The sequence below is a fragment of the Pristis pectinata genome, chromosome 27 (assembly GCF_009764475.1).
Source record: "Pristis pectinata isolate sPriPec2 chromosome 27, sPriPec2.1.pri, whole genome shotgun sequence".
NCBI classification, from domain to species: domain Eukaryota; kingdom Metazoa; phylum Chordata; class Chondrichthyes; order Rhinopristiformes; family Pristidae; genus Pristis; species Pristis pectinata.
The window spans coordinates 13,787,243-13,807,543 of NC_067431.1; the positions used below are offsets into that span (position 1 = coordinate 13,787,243).

The window sequence follows — 20,301 nt, forward strand, 5'->3', positions numbered from 1 at the left end:
AGAGATTCCCAGATGTCACTTACCTTCAAACAGACTTTGAGCACATCCTTGAATCTTTTCTCCTGTCTGTCTGGTAATCTTTTCCCATGACGGAGCTCCAGTAGAGTGCCTGTTTTGGGAGTCTGGTGTTAGGCATGTGAAAGGCATGGGCTGCCTAACGTAGCTGACTGAGTAACTAGAGCTCAATACTTGAAATGTTAGTCTGGGAACGGACCTGGTCCCCTTTGACTCTCATTAGCTTTCACCGATGCACCATAGAAAGCATCCTATCAGAATGTATCACAGCTTGGTATGGCAACTGCTCTGCCCAAGACCGCAAGAAGCTGCAGAGAGTTGTGGACACAGCCCAGTGCATTACGGACACCAGTCTCCCCTCCTTGGACTCTGTCTTTACCTCTCATTGTCTTGGTGTAGCAGCCAGCATAATCAAATACCCCACCCACCCGGGACATTCTCTCTTCTCTCCTCTTCCATCAGGTAGAAGATACAGGAGCCTGAAGGCGCGTACCACCAGACTTAAGGACAGCTTCTACCCCACAGTGATAAGACTATTGAACAGTTCCCTTATACAATGAGCTGGACTATGACCTATGACCTTATGACCTCACGATCTACCTTGTTGTGACCTTGCACCTTATTGCACTGCACTTTCTCTGTAGTTGTGACACTTTACTCTGTACTGTTATTGTTTTTACCTGTACTACATCAATGCACTCTGTACTAACTTAATGTAACTGCACTGTGTAATGAATTGACCTGTAAGATCGGTTTGTAGGACAAGTTTTTCACTGTACCTCGGTACAAGTGACAATAATAAACCAATACCAATACCAATTGGTTAATGTAGTGAATTTGGAGCATTTTGTGGACAGCATTGGTGGTATTTTTTCAGTACCTCAAGGTGCCTGCTGACGGTAATCCAGGCCTCAGAAGCATGCAAGAGGGCAGGGATTATTGATTTCCAGTAGACCACAAGTTTTGTGCCAGGTCTGAAGCCTTGCTCTTCAAATATCCTTTTGATCAAGTCTGAATTGGCGCATTGAAAGTGGCGGTAAACTTCATCATCGATGTCTGCCCTCACCAAGAGTTGACTCCCAAAATGTGAGAAGCGATCCATGTTTTTCATGTCTTGCCATGAAGTTTTATTGTTGGAGAGCAGTACAGTGGGGGCAGGTCTGCTGCACGTGTTGAGTGCAGGGCCCCACCCTTCCTTTATGCTTCAGTGGAATTGGCTATGATGGCTTGATGCTCAGCCTCTGAGCATGTGCAATCAGTCGCACCTTCTGCATACTGCAGCTCAGCTACTGAGGTTTGGCAAACTTGGTTCTGTAGTGTAGTTGCCATAGTTTGAACAGCTTTCCAATAGTTCTGAGGATTAGCTCCAATCCCACAGGAGATTTGTTGGAGTAGAAATGCAACATTGCAGTAAGAAAAACCTGAGAGAAATGTAGGGAGCAATAACACAGCCTAGTTTAACACAGGTCTTCATTGAAATGGTTCTTTTGTAGACCCGTTGGTTAATATCAAAGCTTGCAAGCATATGATGAAGATGTATTTCTGTGAACAGGTGAATTTCTGGAATGTGTTCCCATGGCCCCTCCTGATTAATGGAGTCTAACGCTTTGGTGATGTTGAACAATTGCTCTGGTGGTGGGGTAATAATGATATGGACTGTCTAAACCCCAGTGGCTTGTTTCCTTGCTGCACCCTGGAGTATTTTCATGTACTTTAACAGTCACAGCTCCCAAATAAACTCCTCATGCTTGCAGAAATATCTGTGTTCAATACACCAAGAGCACATGAAATGTCATTTAATACATGAGTGAAAAAGACACTTTCTCTCTCTGCCTGCAGCTGAAATGCAAGATTAGTAATTGGTCTAAACTCATCTTGTACTGGCAATTTCTACACACTGAAATGCATAAGTAGAGATGTGCTTGAGGTCAGATGCTGGCTCTACTTGCATCTGAGTCTAGTAATGGAGAACAAGCATCCTGAGATACGGGATTGGGAGGGGGAGTAGGGACATGGTGGGTAGTGAGTGCAGAATGCAGATCAGATCAAGTATGACCTGGGCCACTGTCTGTGATTCTGCACACGTTGGATCAACCTCCAACTGAGGTTGATGAAACTACAGTGGTTTAAAAATCATTATTACTAAGTTATATCTAAAAGGATGTATTATAAATAAAAACAACACTATTTGCTTGAATGTCAACTGCCATGACCAGTTCCATAATGCACAGCTCTAATTTTCTCTTTGTCACTTTTTCACTCCATTTACTTTCTCCCAGGTTCTGCAAGCTACTTGTCGCATCCCTGTCCACTGGGCTACTATTGTGCTGAGAAGACCACATTGCCGGTACCTTGCCCCCCAGGAACATACAGAAACACCAGCTGTGCGAAGCATCTCCGTGAATGCTACCCATGTCCTGAAAACACATTCAATCATCTATACGCACAAAGAGCTTGTTTTCAATGCGGAAGCACTTCCTACTCAGGACTAGGTGAGAAATGAGTGGGGCAAATGAAATGAAAAATGTCCAGTAATATAAAGGCAAATGTAAAAGATTTGATGGAAAGAACATTTAAAGATCAATTTTGTTTTTCTGACCCTTGATCCTGGTTTCCTGTGTGCAAAATCAGGAACATGGGCTGAAGATCCCAAATCACTCAGCCTCATTCCCTTTTGGAAAGCCCATACCTTCTTGGAGTTTTCCTCAGAAAATGGAGCCTGTTGTGCAACCTCATTTTTCAGGTGCCCTGGGATCTAGGTGTCCAGAAAACATGGTGCTGTGGTTGGAGAGTGGGCAAGAGTCTTGCGGTGGATTAAAGAGAAAGCTTGGTGGTATTTACAATCCAAATTGACAATCTATTGACCAGGTCCTAATGGCCAAGGTACAATATGCAGCCTAAAGGCATGTGGTTGTATCCCCTTGTCCTGACCCATCTGCCAGCACCAGGCTCCACCAGCGGATCTGTCCATTGGATGACCATGAGCCACAATTCAATTTTTGCTGATAGCAGGCCTGCACAGGAGCAATGCATTTTGAGTGTTCCTTTCTTTATAACATCACGGAAAGGAGTCCTGGGGTTGTCTAAGAAAATTTGTCCTTTCATCATTAGGAAGCATTTGGGAAAAGTTCCATTTCAGACCCTTGCATCGGGTGCAGAATATTCAATGACATTTCTTGAGGGAAAAAGCAGAGATGATGTGGTTGTTAAGATACTTCAACAAGTCTTAACGTTGTCATTTATGGAGATAGATGTAAACAGTTCCAAAAAGAGAAAGAAGGGTGTATTTTTGCAGTGCTTTTCACAACCATTTTAGCATTTCCCAGAGTACTTTATAACCAACAAAATGCTTCTTGAAATGTAATCATTTTTGTAATGTAGCAGCCAGATTGCACACAACAATCCCTTGCAAATAATGTGATAAGGGTCAGATATTTGACCTTAGTCATGTTGATGGAAGGATGAGTATGTGCTGAGATTCCCCTGCATTTCTTCAAAATCATGTATGGGATATTTTACGTCCACCTGAATGTAATAGGCTTCCATTTACCCTCTTGTCCAAAACATGGCACCCCTGTAAATGCAGCCTTCCCTGCACTGGGAGGGTTGGTTGGATATTTTTGCTTAAATCTCTGGAGTCGGACTTAATTCCAATCTATTCTCATCAAGAACCTTGTATTCTCGTCTCCCAAATAAATTGGTCTCCATGCTCCACTTGCCAACATGTGGAATATCTGCCAAAAGTTAGAATTTTGTTTGGAAGATGACTTTCTGCTTTACTAATATTTAAAGTGAGACCACATGGTTTTGCACATCTTTAATGGGATACTTTTTTAAACATGGTTGACCAATGCTCTTAGTTTACACTCCAACCTGCATTAGGGGCTGCAGTGGTTCAGGAAGGTGGCTCATTTCTCCACCTTCTCATGGCAAATTAGGCAGGGGCAATAAATGATGGCCTTGCAGTGATGATCAGGTCCCAAAAATGAATTAAATTAAAAATAGTCATTCAGTGATATTTGGATCAGGGCTGAAGTGGAGCTAGACTTCTTGGAAACATTGCCCCAAGAGGGAATCCAGATCTATTTCATTCCACACTAAAATAAGTGGCTGGCTCAGATTTGCATGCTCAGTTTAATTCAGCACAGACCCTAGACTTACAATGTAAACATAGGCTTAATTTCATTGTTGTTTTCTTTAGGGAACCAATAACAATGCTTTGGAGAATTTATGCCAAAATTTATGACATTGACAACTTTGAGGGGGAAAAAAAGACACATTTAAAGGTGGTGTGAAAGATTTTTAGAATGTTGGCAATGTTCGTAAGTTACTAGTTAACCATCCTTCTGTCTTTCAGGCTCCACAACATGCAAGTGCCATGGCTTGAATCGGGCTTTCCAGGAATCAGATGGGTCATGTATTTGTAAGATTGACTATGTTTACTACAATGAGGCAGATCAGAAAAGCTCAAACAGCAACAGCGGCATGGACTGTCACCCTGAGGTAAGAGGAAGTTCTTAAGGACAGCACTAACATGTGCTAGCTATTGCATTCTTGAAGATCCTAATTAAACTTCAAGTTGGCTAATTATGTTCAGTGTTGAAGTTCAGCCATCAGATACAGAGCTACAAGCTGAAATTCTCACATCATCTATTGATTCAGTTCCCTGTTTTCACTTGGGTAGATTTTGCAATTGTAGTGCCCATATCATGCGTGGGATAGATTTTATGGTGTACTTCCAATATTAAGGCATCACAGACGAGGAGCACCTCAGGATTTCAGATGCAGAGGTCTCAGTCAGTTTCAGTGCACCAAATATTGTGCAGGGTGCACCAAATTCAATGCTTGAATTCTGGGGGTGCACTCAGAAGAATGCTATTCAGCTCACCATGCCATTGGCAGCTCTTTTTAATTATCCTTGCTCCTGTGATTATTTCCAGTAGCCCTGCAAATTATTCCTTTTCAACTATTTATCCAATTTCTTCTTGAAAGTTACTATTGAACCTGCATCCAACACTTTCCAAGTTTGTACCAGATGCTGATGTTGAGCCAATGTAACAACAAGTACAATTTTCTCCATAAATTTTAGTCACTACTTTTAGTTGGTTGGTTATGATTGACTGCAGCTCATAGCACTTAATCTTATCAAGGAGAGATCTCCCTCATCGGGGCATTCAGTTTTGTAAATACCGAAGTCCAAATGAACATGAAGATTGCAGTGATTATTAATATCATAGCTTCAAGGACATTAATCCTTTTGCAAATAAATGCCAAAAAACATTAATCACCATACAAAGCTCTTCTGAACAATGCTCTTTTTCTCCATTCTCCCATTCATTCTGATTTACCACAATGTCATTTTTTTAACTTTTGTTATTAATTCTTTTTCTATGCTCATTTTGCTATGAGTTCATTAAAGCAATATTTTTTAGCTATTTCTTCATTGAACACTTCTTAAAAAGAAAATTATCTCAGCTGAAAGCAAGTTCAAAAGTATTTTCCAGTTCATTGAAGTTTCAGACACTTGTTTTTAATGTTGTGCAGTTCTCTAAAAAGGAAGAATGTTCTAAAGCAACAAGGGCAAAATAAGAGACTCAAGAATCCACAAACCAGCTGCTTAGATGAGTAAACCAGATGCGGTATAATAAAACTTGCACATTGTTTAAAGTTATTTATTCTCAGATTTGTACTTTCCTATTCAGTGCATCATTCATTCCTGAGTCAATTGAAATGAGAGACTTGATGGAAAAGCAGAGTTGATATTAATGCTGATAGAGGCAGGTGCTATTAAGAAATTAATGTTTGTGTGGAGGATCTACTATGTTCTGGTCTTGGTGCTTTTACATGTGGTTCTGCAATTGTTTACTTCAGTTTTTGATCTGGATTGCACACTGTCTCTCCCCAGGTGGTTGATTGTTGCAGCACCAATGAGGCACGACTGGCATCATCGAGAAGATGTGTTGTCCCTGAGCACTATAACTGCACTCCAGTGTGTGGAGAAAGTGGGGGAAAGCTGGACGTGGAACTGGGAATGTTAGTCACGCAGACACTAGCAGCACCTCGGGAGAAAGATACTCGCAAATAACGCGCATTCGGCAACTTTATAATTGTCATTTACTATTGACTGTTCAATCCGTTAGCCTGATTCCTACCTTACAAACATCTGTCACTTTAATTCTCCCTGCCATCCTAACCTCTCTGTTCTTGACCTCTGACCCAGTTCCATTGAAGTTTGAAGTGAGTTCACTGCATCTTTTCATTCAGTACATCACAACTTTCCAAAGTCAATATTGAGTTTAACAATTTCAGATAATCAGCAACTCTTGTTTCTATTTCAGATTTACCACAGCCACAAATTTTCCTTTCTCATTTCTAATAATCATTCTGCTTCTCTTATGTGCACCTCCTGAAGGCAGATCTCATGCCCCATTATTGGTCACATTACCACCCTCTTTCTCCTTGCACCAACACTCCTTTTGTTATTCAATCTCTTCTGCTTTCTGCCCTACATCAGACCTTCCCTTTCATATCCTATTCCACTTCTTGCTTCTTCAGCATCTCAAGATTTCTCCCACAAATGCTGCCTGACCTGAATATTTGCAGAGGATGGAGCAGGAGCTTGACTCATTCATTAATCAGCAACACGTTCCAGCTAAATATAAACCCTGTCTAATTCCCAAGTGAATTATGTAAAGTGAATGGTATTTATTTCAAGATTCTGTATTCTGCTTTCTGTGCATCCCACACCACACATGTGACCTCAATGTAGGTTTTCTTGCCTTTTTCACTGAACTTTTCTTTTGATCTTTGAAATTATCTGGTTTATTCAGAACTGTTATATATGATAAACTTTGGACTTGGAAATGCAGAAGAGGGGGAGCTTTTCTGCCTGAATTCTGGTGTCAGGAAGCATTAGCTGCTGGAAAGAGCACTGCCCAATCAGTAATGGCTCTGGTGAGGTTCCCCATGAGTTGAAAGTGCTTACGGGTATTTAGAAAGAAGCACAGCTCTGTGACTCTGTTCTGCTATTCAATGAGATGATGATTCTTGTTAACTCCAAAGACACACATTGGCCCCAAGTTCCTTCGTTCCTTTGGCAAACAAAGAACAATCATTCTTATGTTTAAAATTAACAGCTGGTTCCCTTTGTTGGAATTCATTATCCTCCAGTTAAGTGGTAAGTGTTATGAGAGTAATGCTTGTAGAACAGCTTTTAGCACCTGGCTGCAGTACAATAAATCTGAATGGATTAGAAGATAGAACAGTACACCGCAGGAACAGGCCCTTCGGCCCACAATGTTGTACCAAACTAATTGAGCTAATGAGACCTAATTAAACTAATCCCTTCTGCCTGCACATGGTCCATATCCATCCATTTTCTACGTAATCATGTGCCTATCTAAGAGCCTCTTATACACCCCTATTGAATCTGCCTCCGCTACCACCCCTGGCAGTACATTCCAGCCATCCACCATTCTCCGTGTAAAAACAAAATGTGCCCCACACATCTCCTTTGAACTTACCCCTTCTCACCTTAAATGCATGCCCTCTAGTATTAGGCATATTGACCCTGGGAAAAAGATACTGGCTGTCATGTATGCCTTTCATAATCTTATAAACTTCTATCAGGTCTCCTCTCAGCCTCTGCTGCTCCAGAGAAAACAACTCTAGTTTATCCAACCTCCTTATAGTACATGTCCTCTAATCCAGGCAGCATCCTGGTAAACTTCTTCTGCACCCTCTCCAAAGCCTCCACAACCTTCCTATAATGGAGTGACCAGAAATGAATGCAGTACTCCAGATGTGGCCTAACCAGAGTTTTATAAAGCTGCAACATAACTTCCTGATTCTTTACCACCCCTATCAACTTGTGTGGCAACTTTCAGGGAGCTATGGACTTGGACCCCCAGATCCCTCTGTACATCAATGCTGTTAAGGGTCCTGCTGTTAATTACTGCATTCATTACTGAAATACTGACTAAAAGCTGCTTTAGTGATTCAGATTATTTAGTGAGTGGAACAACTAGTTAGATCTACAAGGTCTTCAAATTAAGTTGGCGGATCTTTGCCATGACTGAAATCGCAGAACTACAATTGGCTGTGTTAGATTGGAGAGTGGGGGGTAATCAGTTGTGGTAGGCAATCCATCCAGTCGTTCTTTCTGGAAGTTATGCATGTGGAGAGGGCTGGAGCTGTGAGTAGGCACTCTGGGTCAAGGAAGCTTTCATAAGCTCTTATTCATTGAGTTCTTGCAAAACTTTAGGAGAAAGGAGGGGAGAAAACAAACAAGGCAAGAAAGTATATATTTATCCCGGACACAGTTTTGTATCCATTCATATTTTGTTGTCCAAAGATAAATCATGGGTTTGTATTTCACTTGGAATTGCAGTGCACAAGTTATCTCTTACATTGCAGGTGCCATTGCAATAAATACATCTCTGCTGAGGAGCTCTGTGACAGGGTTTGTGTGGTTGGAACCCCAAATATCTCTGCAAGTATCCGAACTACTGGAGAGTTTGTTTTAACCATTCAGAATGGAATGGCCAGGCACCAGAAAGAGTGGGTGAGACAATAAAATTAAATTCTTACTTAATTTACGTACCAATTCCTCCATACCATTCTATTAGTAAGACTTCATTATTTCAAAGCCTATGTAAACAAACTGATGGCTTTTGATTCATTGTCCTGTTATAATAGAATTGTACAAGAGCATCAGACAGGATCGCAGAAGGCAATATCAATTACCTAGGCTTATTTGACAGGAGATTAGATCTTGCTTTCAAATGTACATTTTGTGATTCTTGCACCTGATTAGGAATGGATTTCAGCAGAGCAGTCAACTGAATTAATATGATAATTCAATCAACTGCTATTTTTCTGGTTAATTCAGGAAATGCATAAAATTTTAAACTAAAGAGGGAGATTAAGCTAAAAAAAATTGAACATTCATTGCAGTAGCTATTTGCTTCGGGCAGTATTTTTTGATGTGTTTTGCATTCTTAGGTTGTTGCAGAAGTGTTTGGTCCAGATGAACACATTTCCTACAGTCCGAGAGTCCAGTTCATCCAGTTTGAGCCTGCTGGAATTTTTGGTTGGATTTTGACTGGGAGGAATGCAGTTGACCAGTTCCTAGCAGGTCAGTAACAAGTATGATCAATCCTGATTTGCTGAAGGAATGTGACTGATAATGCTTGAATACAGCAATCAGAGACACATAGAAAATAATAAACTAAACTACTGTGGCTTAGACGTGACTTTCTTAACAATTATTTCAAACAAGCTACACCTGATCGACTCTAATGCAGCAGAAAAATGTTTTAAGTGACATTGCTGACAAAATGAAACGTCTTTCCACATTTGCCACTTGCTTCATAGATCTTTATAACTCAGTGCTATGGCTACATTAAAAACTGTTAATTAGGTACACATTTATAAAATTTGTCAAGATATTATGTCAACCTTATACATTGAAAATATCTAATCAGACAGTTCTAAGAGATTTCTATATAGCTGGTGCAATTAATGTTGTAGTTGCAGGCTGTGACCACTAGATGAAGGTATTTGTCCATTGGATCTTGTATGCTCTCTCCTCCAACACACTAAGCAATCACAGTTGATCTATTAATGAATTTAAATTATCTTTATAATCACTTGGGATTTAAATAAAGAAAATGTGTTTCTAAAATGACCAGAAGAGACCAATGATACAGAGGGGTAGCTAGCTTTTCAAGTGTGTAAAGGACCAAATGCTTCGTCTATCTGAATAATCCATTTGATCAGTACATAGAGAAATAAATGGGTTATTGCAATGATTAAAGTCACATTATTCAGAGAACCTGAGCAAGAGAATCAGACACAGGAAAATAGTCAAGGTGCAGAAAGCTGATATCACTCATTAGCTTGTTCAACCCATCTCATGAGAAATTATTCTCTTACAAGGTAATTTCCAAAATGTGTCATCCAGTCAAGAATTAATGAATTATGACCTTTCTTAAAGCTTTCATTTGTCTAGTTTGATAAATTAAGCATTGAAGAGCATTATTCAATTTAATCAGACAGCAATAGGCGAGTTTAGTGTGGTGTATTAACCACCTGATAGTCCTTTGCTTTATTATAATCTCCCAGTCATGAAAGTTTGCAATGCAATGAATGCAAATTGGGATGCAACTTAGTTAAATGCATGGTCCAATTATGCTTAAGTTAAGATTTTTTTTGGTTTATTCTGAAACGAGAAGGATTTGATTTGGTGTTAACAGCCTGCCCACTACTGACTGATAATTTGCTGGGAAACGCTGGCAGTTCTGCACAAATTCAGAAGTCCCAAGTTTGCTGAGGTGCTCCACTGATCGTTTCCTGGCCCTGCTTAGCCGCTGAACTTCATGTAAAGTCTTGCAATTGATCATAAGTTTACTGTGCCTGCTGCTTATTTGATCTTCAATCATCTTTGAATGTTTGAGCATGTCAGCGACTTTCAGAAGCATTCAACAGCCTCATCTTTGACAGCTGGATAACTGGGGTTGTAGCTTTTCTTGCTGTATTTTTGCTTTGCTTTGGGGGGAAGAGCATGTTCTGCACTTAAGGCCCTGCTGATGTGCGGAGCCTCACCATTTTGTATCTGTTCTTGCCTTTCAGCAAACTCAGTCTCTCTCATATGAATTAATAAGTGTGCAACTGACCTGTACCTTAGTACCTCATCAGTAAGTGTTGGAGGGAAATTGCACCCAGCAAGTTTCTGTTTGTTGTGTGTTCAGGCCTGGTTTTAAACCTAATTTGATCAAGGCAAAATGGAAAACAGATATTTTTTGTGTACCCTCCAAGCCATGAGATTATAATCAGTTCTTAAATGTTGTCTTCGATTTATATCTGTGCAGAGCCAAAGCAGCCTGAAATGTCTGAAAATCCACAATATCAGCCAAAAGCACCAGGATACTTACAAAGGACCACTTCTCGAGAGTTGCATGGAGGAGTTCACAAAATTCCAAACCCCATTGTCTGCCTAAAACCAAATGACTTGATCCTCTTCAAGCTCAACATCCAAGAGAGAAGTGAGTGTCTCTTTTCAGTGAATAAGAGAGTCAATCCTGAAGGAAGCTTTTAGAGTTGCCGTATCTCAGCTATATGAATACTCCATAGCCTTATTACAACCATCTAATTACCTCATCATCTTCTCAGTTTGGGTCATCTCTCAAAATGGGTGTCCCCAAGTTCCTCACTATAAGAGAATATTACTATGGTTTATCCTATGATTCTCTTTGTAACTAACTTTGGTGTTGAATAACACATCCATTTAATTTAAACATGACAGAATTAAGCAAATGACCCATACATCTCCCCAAAACTCTAATGCTCAGCGACCAGGATTTTGACATCTGATATCAAGCTACTTGTTCTCACTTCATAATTTCTTCTCTCCTTGGACCATGCAGAGGCTTAGCTAGTGGGCAAAAGGCCAAAACTCTTTACGGGTCCACAGGATACTTAATTTGCATTGTCTTGTTTTTTCCCTCTCAACCATGTTCTCTAACGCCAGTTGTACTGCTTTATCATGGTAAAGTTTCTGGCTTTGTACAGGTGAGGAGCAGCACAGTGCTGCAACAGCTAGTGCTGCTGCTACACAGCTCCAGCAAGCCAGGTTGCCAGGTTTAATCCTGACCCCCTGGTGCTGTCCGTGTGGAGTTTGCATGTTCCCCTCCTGACCAGATGGGTTTCCTCCCACATCCCAAAGACGTGCTGGTAGATTAATTGGCTGTGGTATTTTGCCCATTCGTGTCGGAAAGTGGCAGGAGAATAGTGTGGGGTGGGGGAGTTGATGGACAACTGAGAGAGAATAGGTCACAGAAAATACATGGGGAGAATGGAACTGCTAGGAATGCTCTGAGGGTGGTTTAGACTCAATGGGCCAAATGGTGCCCATCCATGTCATAAGAAAATATGAGAACTATATAAAATATGGCATCAAGGCTGTCAATGCAAAAGGTATTTTGGCCACTGGCATTAGTTCACATTCCTGGTTGAAGTGTAGGTCAGTGGAACTAAACAGCATTTGTCTGAACAACAAGTGGAAGCTTCCTTTGGCCTATGACAGAGTGACTTTGAGGTCCTAGTGACAATCAGTCAACTAATTTGGGCAGGCCACATCTTTCACATCCCAACACCAAACTCCCGAAACAGATAATGTATCCCATGGGAAAACATTGCCAGGCATCCACAGGAAAAGTTTCCTGGATGTGCTCAAAGGAACTCAATATCCCTACTGACTCCTGGGTGTCTCTGGTCCGTTGGTCCATGACAGCTCAAAGTGGAGAAAAGGCATTCAAGATGGTATTGAAAACCAGAGGCCCTGCATAAGCAGTGAAAGAAGTGAGCTGCCTGCCCTGTCAGGTACCTCCTGCCCCTCCTGTGGAAGGGCCTAGAGATCCCACATTGGCCTCACCAGCCACCTCAGAATCCACAAAGCTAAAGTTGAAGCAAGTCAACCTCAGTCCAGAGGGGTCCAAAGAAGAAGATGATCATGGAACTTCAAAACTTAGTGCTGATGAAAACCAAAGTGCCAAGCTTTGGAAAAAAATAAAAGGGGGAGTTGCAGTATGGTGTTAAAATGGTACAATTTATCCATCAGCAATGAAATGTAGACGACTTTATGTGATAACTGGTAAATTTGCCATGCACAGGTCAAGTTGCTTAACAACTTTCACAGCCCTTCCAGTACTTCTCAAAGGTATTTATACCTAATGATGTAATTAATGCCTTCAAAGAGTAAAATAATGTGTATAGCCAGAGTCAAGACAGAATGGAATTAATACAGCATAGTAGGAGACTATTCTGCCCATCTACCCTACCCCAGCTCTCTACAAGATCAATCCACTCAGTACCATACTAATATTACTGCAATTTTTTTCTTTAAACATCTACGCAAGGCCATTTGGAAATTACAATTGAATCTGCTTCCATCGTGCATTTAAGTAGGGAATTGCAGATCGTGACTGCTCACTGTGTGGCAAAGACTTTTCTTTTGCTGGTCCTAAAAGTAGTGAGCAATACAATTGCCAGCTTTTATCAGCAATTAACTTTTCCAAAAGCAACATTGGGAATATTTTTGGTGCCCGTAAACTTATCCATATTAATCTTTGAAATTGATTAATGCACAGCTGTGTAAAGCTTTTGTTTTGCTGATGCATCAACCTTTCATTTTTATAAGCAGCTGACTTTCTCTGTGGTTGGTTTCTGGATAGTGGGTTCTGCATTAAAGGCAGTAAGCAGTTGTTTTTAATTTTCTTTGACAGATCGTAGTTTGAGTCACTACCCTGTTTACCAGAAAGACCACCTGTTCAACACAAATTCAGAGTGGGATTTTGGATCCTTCAGGAAGTTGGATTATTTCATTAGGGAAACCAATTTCAACATTACCAGGTGACAACACTTAGTACCTGTGACTTTGAGCATTTGTCCTTGATCAGTAGTTGTGCCATAAGCAGAGTTGTATTTACTGCCAATCAGCAGGTGGTTTTCATTCTGGCTGTTCTTAAACTCTAAACTGTAGGAAAGCAGCATAATTATAGACCTGATTCCACAGCAGGTCATATCCTGGTTGTGATAATTAGCTTCTATAACTAACAGATATTCAAACAGATCCTCTCACACACATGCACATTTGCAGTGTCACTCACCACCCACTATCACTTGTGGCAGTCTCATCCTTAGCCTCTCTCTTTGTCACTGTCACTCACAGCCACTGTCTCACACCCAACCATCCTATCCCCTCTTTCTCCCCTCCTTGCTTACCTTTTCCACCTCTTCTCCGCTCTCCTGCTCAGAGTTCTCTTGCATGGACTTTCCTTTTATTATATCATCTGATTCAAAGGATTCCTTGATATCTAGCAACCATGATCCACGGTAGTGCAGTGGTTAGCATAACACTATTACAGCACCAGCGACCCAGGTTCATTTCCGGCTGCTGTCTGTAAGGAGTTTGTATGTTCTCCCCATGACTGCGTGGGTTTCCTCTGGGTGCTCCGGTTTCCTCCCACATTCCAAAGACGTACAGGTTAGGAAGTTGTGGGCATGCCATGATGGCGACATTTGTTCGCTGCCCCCAGAATACTCTATGCAAAAAATGCATTTCACTATGTGTTTTGATGTACATGTGACTAATAAAGGTACCTCATCTCTCTTACCTCTCATCTTATGATGACATCAACTTGACTGAGCAGCCAATCATATTACAGAATTGTCATTGACAACAAAACTGGACTAAAAAGTATCTTTCATAGAACACTGACTAAAGATTGGAACATACACATGACTGAGAGAGAAGCTGAGATACCATAAATTTAAGTTCTTTTTATTTTAAAATCCATTGTGTTTTAAAATATTTATTGGAATTCTAAATCACTTCAGTGATGTCAGAGAATTTGCTAAGCAGTAAATTTGGTATAGCACACCATTAATAACTCACATGAACATGCAATAAAATGTAATACTTAAGAATCATAGAATTGTACAACAGGGAAAGAGGCCCTTTGGCCCAAGTTGTCCATGCCGACCAAGGTGTCTTCCTGAGCTACTCCCAGTTGCCTGCATTTGGCCCATATCCCTCTAAACCTTTCCCATTCATGTACCTGTTCAAAATTCTTTTAAACTTTGTAATTGTATCCACCTCTACCACTTCCTTTTGGCAGCTAATTCTGTATACCCACTACCTTTCTTGTGAAAAATTTGCCTCTCGGGTTCCCTTTAAATCTTTCCCCTCTCACCTTAAACCTATGCCCTTTCCTTTTAGACTCTCCTATCCTGGGAGAAAGACTGTGACAATCCATCTTGTAAGTGCCCCTCTGATTTTATAAACCTCTATAAGTTCACCCCTCAACCTCCTCCACTCCACCCTATCCAGTCTCTTATAACTCAAGCCCTCCAGTCCTCACAACATCTTTGTGAATCTCTTCTGCACCCTCTGTAGCTTAATCATATCCTTTCTATAGTGGGGCAACCAGAATTGCACACAATATTCCAGGTGCGGTCTCGCCAGTGTCTTCAAAGTCATTTTACCGCCGTTATATTGTGTCCTGGAGTGACCACTCTTGAAATGCTTTATGCAGATCTGGACACCCTATCTAAGGAAGGACACACTTGCAAGAGTGGGACAGTAGTGTGGGTTCACCAGATTGATTCCTACAATGGGCTGTCCTTTAAAGGCGTACTGAGCCTGTACTCTTCAATGAGATGTAATTGAAAATTCTTAACAGGCTTGAAAGTGTAGATGAAGGAATGACGTTTCCCTTGCAGGTGTGTTGGAGTCTAGTCGTCGTGTCAATGTAAGTGGTTGGCCATTCAAGACTCAAATAAGAAGTTTCTTCACCCTGAGAGGAGTGGAGCTTTGGAATTCTCTACCCAAAAGGGCTGTGGAGCTTAGTTGTGGAGTATACTAAATACAAAGATTGATAGATTTATAAGCATTGATGAAATCTAAGAATTTGTAGTTAGTACATGGAATTGGCACTGATATAAGATGTCAGATGTGCTTTTAATGATGGGTGGAGAAGGTACAAGTTGCAGAGTGGCCTACTCTGCATGTATTTCTTGTGGTCATATGAGACAATTTCATGTCAATTGAACTGATTTTTCTCTGTTGGAAAAGGCTGCAAATAGTTCAGTCTGTGGAAAAAAATGTAAGCACTGACAGAAATATCTGGATTTCTGCATTATCTTCCGGATGTGGGAATATCCCTGTTGATTTTGGTTTCTCAGAGTAATGATGTTGAATGCCTGTGGTTCTATCATCGTTGCAATCACAAAATGTGATTTTATGAACATTGCTGGTGTAACGCCTATTTCCCTTAAGCTAGATTTGCACATGCTTTCATGGAACCTGGGAAGTACGTCTTTCATGACAATGCAGAAGCGGATCGGGCCCTAATTGTAAGTGTCAGCAGGTTTGGTGCAGAGTGTGATGCTTTGTCGCTCCAGCCTTCCTCCCCCTTCCAGCTTTTGAGACATGGAATTCTAAAACGGCAAAATCTCAACCTGACACCTGATTGGGTCCTCATTATAGGTAAATAAAAAACATTGTTCCATCTTTGACTGTAATGTAAACAGTACTTTAGCTTAGAGGTAAACGTTAAGGTATGTGGTAACTGACACAGTTTCAAAACTTTGTCTGAAACATTAGTTGCCTTGTCTGAAATTTAACATAACCATCCTGTTATAAGTCAGTCTGAGTAAAACCACATACAGAAGAATCAGATTGTTAATTTTATGCTGCTATAATTAGAAAGGAATCTGATGGTAACTTATTGGCCTCAATTTTTGAGAATGGCACCTCTGTCCCCACTTGCAGCCTACATTCCCCAGTCCTCAGTCTCACCTTCTCTCAGTCCAGAAGGCAACCTTGCTGGACAAGATGTACCATAGCCAAATGTGAGGATCTGAGCAACAACAGGATTTCGATGATTGAGTTGCCTGGCTCAGAATGAGCCCAACTACAAAATCTCACTGAGGGTCTTTGAGATCCAGCAAAGCCCTGCTTTACCATCTGCCAAAATCGTAATGTATTTCTGGAACTTCTCAGTGCTCACTTTAAGAAACAGTGGCCATTCTGAGAAGAACTGACAACAATCCCCAGAAAACTCTGAGCCAATGTGTTAATAATTTTACTATGATCATTCCACCACAATTATCATCCTATTTACAGTAACAAAAAAAACACATCTACAACTGGTAAGGGAGGGGTGGGGAAGGGGAAGCCCCAGTGACCAAGATAGCACTCCAGCAATGGAGTTAAAGTGTAAACAGGAAACTGAGGAACCTCCTCACTAATAATAGAATTGAGTATTAATTTAAATTCATTTCTTTCAATGCACATCTCACACGCGCACAAGATCCCATGCTTCCCCAGTTATAAAACAAATTATGCTAGTAATTGACTGGAGGCAGTCCTGCACAATTAATCTCGCTGTGAACCTGAGAAATTTACAAACTGTGACATCCTCTGGATCTCCACAGGGAGTTCATGACCTAAAAAGCGCAGGCAAAGCTAATAGTTAAATATCATATCTACACAATCAATGAGACCAATTTACTAGGATGTGCAAAAATCATTGTCACAAATACAAAATTTTGGGCTGTATCTTGAAAGGGACCTGGAGAAAGTCAGTGAGAAAGAATTTCTCATTTTTGAAACGTATGAAAGTTATGTTTTACATAAAATAGGAGAGAAACTGTATTTAACTTCACAATCTGTTTAGTATTTAGTTAATGGTCTGTATTGTTGTAAATATGTTAAGTCTTAAAGAGACAATATTGCACACAGTCCTACATTTAGCTCTCAATAATTTATTACATTATCGTTATTGACTTTGATCAGTGTTTTAGGATAACTGCTGATTTTTTTTGTTCAGTTCTTAAATCTTTGTGGTTGATTTAGTGAATCATTGATACCTGACTAGAAACGAAATATCCTCTTGCTGTTGTTTGCTTCAGGAACCCTTAGTGTCCTTGCTGTGATGACTGCGCTGTTCACAGTGGCAACCCTGATGTTGAAGCCCATTCAGTCCTCATTAAACCCCATACAGAAGTGGAAACCAAAATGGCGCAGTTTGGGAGAACCTTATATCCCACCTGAATGTGTCATACTGAGAGACAGGTAAGCAAAAGATCTTAAGCAGTAAGCAAGGGAGCTAAATCAAAAACAGGTATACTAATCAGGAAATAGCACCACACAGTTCAGATATTTATTGTAGATGAAATCCAAAAAGATCTTGCTCTTGTTTTTGCACTGTTGTACAATGATTTTGTTTAATATTTAAGGAGATGCATATTTATCAAGGAAACCTTTAGTAGCAGCTAAAATATTCACTATTTGGATAGCAAAGTGATGTCATAACATTTTCTAATTTGTGAATGCCTTTGCTAAAGGATAGCACAGTTGTGCAACATGTTGGTGCCCTAATGCAAGGTAACCTTGAGTATGTTTAGTATGTTTTCTCCATCTGCGAAATTCTTTGTTTTACCAGAAAAACACATGGTCAATTGATGGAAGTATTGGCAGAGCCCTTCAACCAGGTCAACTGCCTGTCACCTCAAGCAATTTGCAGAGGAATCACAAATGGAGGAACACTAATTAATTATACAAGGCAAAACATGTATATTTTATATATGTTTTGTCATAGAGTAATACAGTAATATAGCACGCAAACGGGCCTTTTCCTGTGGCTTAAGTTTTACTTCAGGGCAGTGACAAGAGTTGCAATGTTTCTTCTTAGCTTGGATTTTTACGAAGCTCTTGGGCCTCGAGGTGCTGGAGAAGGAGCAGAAGCAGAAGAGGAATCAACCTACGTCATAGGTAATAACAAAACACATCCTCTCTCCTGCCCTCTTAGTTCAGTAGGTTGTCTCGAGGCCATGTTTTCTTTTCCACTGTTGCTGACAACCTCACTTATTTAATACCTCACTTACTTAACAGTACTTGCATGTTTATAAGAATATTTCTAAGAAAATAAGTATCCTTTTATAGTAGTGGGACTTGGGTTAAGCACTGGGTTCAGGTCTCACTGTAAGTCTTGGGCACATCAACTTGGCTAACTCTACTGAAGGAATGCTACTTGCCAGAGTACCAGCTATTGGATGAGACGATCATAAAGTTGGATCATAAGTTGCATTCGTCAATTCCAATTTATAGTGGGAAGGGAGGGAACACAGTGCATGACTTAAGATGTCATTAGCTGTGTGGATGACATCAGGAATACTGCAGGTGAATTGCTCATTGAGGTGCCCAGACTGTTGTCCTGGTTTATGCATGATTTCACCTATAAATGATCACCAGCATGATCTCCCCAAGGTTAAATTGCTTTTATGCATGACTTGTACATTAAAAAAATAGGTGTTGCTGGATTGAATTTCTAGGTCCTTATTGTCCAAACTCTCAACTATGTACCTTATCTTATTATCTATGTCATAACGATATTCCAGTGGGCTGAAGGTTTTGGAACAACTCGAAGACAACTAAGGGTGGCACAGAATTGTAAATTTTGCTCTTCATTCTTCTTGTTTAGTTTTATTGCCATTGAATTAACTTGGGAAAGGAACAAATATCCAAATTCAGAGCTAGTTTGCCTTCAAAATGCCATCTGGGGTTATAAGCCTGTATAGAACGAAAGCAACACTGCATTATAATGGCAATTAAAAATGTTTTTCAATGGAAAAGAAACATTTCTTAAGTATTTTATAGACTTTTGTCTTTTAACAGCTAAAAGACAACAGGAGACTGAACTGGAGGATTTTAGTGTCCGCACTCTGTTTGATAAACTCGAGGACCAGAACCTTCACCTTGCTTCTCAGCTGAGTAAACAGAAGAGTGACCTACAGGCATTTTATCGACACATCAGCCAACGAATTAACGAGCTAAAGGTTCAAAATGCAGACAACAACAATACTGAATTTTAAAAATGGGATCAAGTATCTTGAACAGTTGTTAACAATAAATACTTTTATTAAAAGTTTGAAACAATTCAGTCATTACACTGGATTGTAATTAAAATATTGTAGCTGATGCTGAAACTTTGCATGTTGGAATGTAAGATCATAAAGTAGGAGCAGGATTAGGCACACAGCTCCTCAAATCTGATCCACCAGAATTCCCGATAATCCTTGGTTCCCCAGATGCCAAAATGTTATCAGTCTCTGTTGTAATTGTTGTACTCATCAATTTGAGCATCAGAGAATTTTGTGATTTAATAGCTTCTCCCCCCAAGTGAAGAAATTCCACCTGACCCAAGTCCAAACTATTTGTCTCATTATCCTGACCCTGTGCCCCCTAGTTCAAGATTTTCCGTCCAAGGGAAACATCTGGTCATCCACCCTAACAAGCCTTTTTAGAATCCTGTGTGTTTCAATGGATTTCCTTACATTCATAATTTTAGAGAATGTAGGCCTATTCTACTTAATCCCATTCAGCTCTATTGTTAAATCAGCCCTGTGTTTCTTGTCATTTGGACCCTGTTATCCTAGTCGGTTAGCAGGTCACACTCAGCTCACTTCTTCCTTTTCCCTAAGATCCACAAGCAGAACTGCCCAGATAAGACCCCTCATTTCATCCTTTCCTAGACACACAGATCATTTCTTCCTATTCCTTCTACAATTGTTCCATTTCTTTCCACTTCCATCTATGAGACCCTCTGATGTCCTCTGTGATTTTGATAGTTTCCTGGCCCCAGTCATCTCAAGTCCAGCTTGGACAACTAATCTCTCATCTTTTTCTTGTACCAAAATGACCTGAGGCACTTTTCCTCTCCC

General features: G+C 40.4%; 1 protein-coding gene across 1 annotated transcript in view; it reads left to right on the plus strand.

The window, feature by feature from the left end:
- si:ch211-286b4.4 (uncharacterized) overlaps positions 1 to 20,301 on the plus strand; it is a 64,993-nt gene that overhangs the window by 20,456 nt on the left and 24,236 nt on the right. Inside the window, exons 14-24 of the mRNA XM_052039701.1 lie at positions 2,295 to 2,507; positions 4,373 to 4,518; positions 5,921 to 6,048; positions 8,431 to 8,578; positions 9,019 to 9,151; positions 10,887 to 11,060; positions 13,299 to 13,425; positions 15,858 to 16,063; positions 17,491 to 17,653; positions 18,273 to 18,352; positions 19,256 to 19,416. Of these exons, the coding sequence (XP_051895661.1) occupies positions 2,295 to 2,507; positions 4,373 to 4,518; positions 5,921 to 6,048; positions 8,431 to 8,578; positions 9,019 to 9,151; positions 10,887 to 11,060; positions 13,299 to 13,425; positions 15,858 to 16,063; positions 17,491 to 17,653; positions 18,273 to 18,352; positions 19,256 to 19,416 (1,679 nt within the window). The remainder of the gene's footprint in view (positions 1 to 2,294; positions 2,508 to 4,372; positions 4,519 to 5,920; positions 6,049 to 8,430; positions 8,579 to 9,018; positions 9,152 to 10,886; positions 11,061 to 13,298; positions 13,426 to 15,857; positions 16,064 to 17,490; positions 17,654 to 18,272; positions 18,353 to 19,255; positions 19,417 to 20,301) is intronic.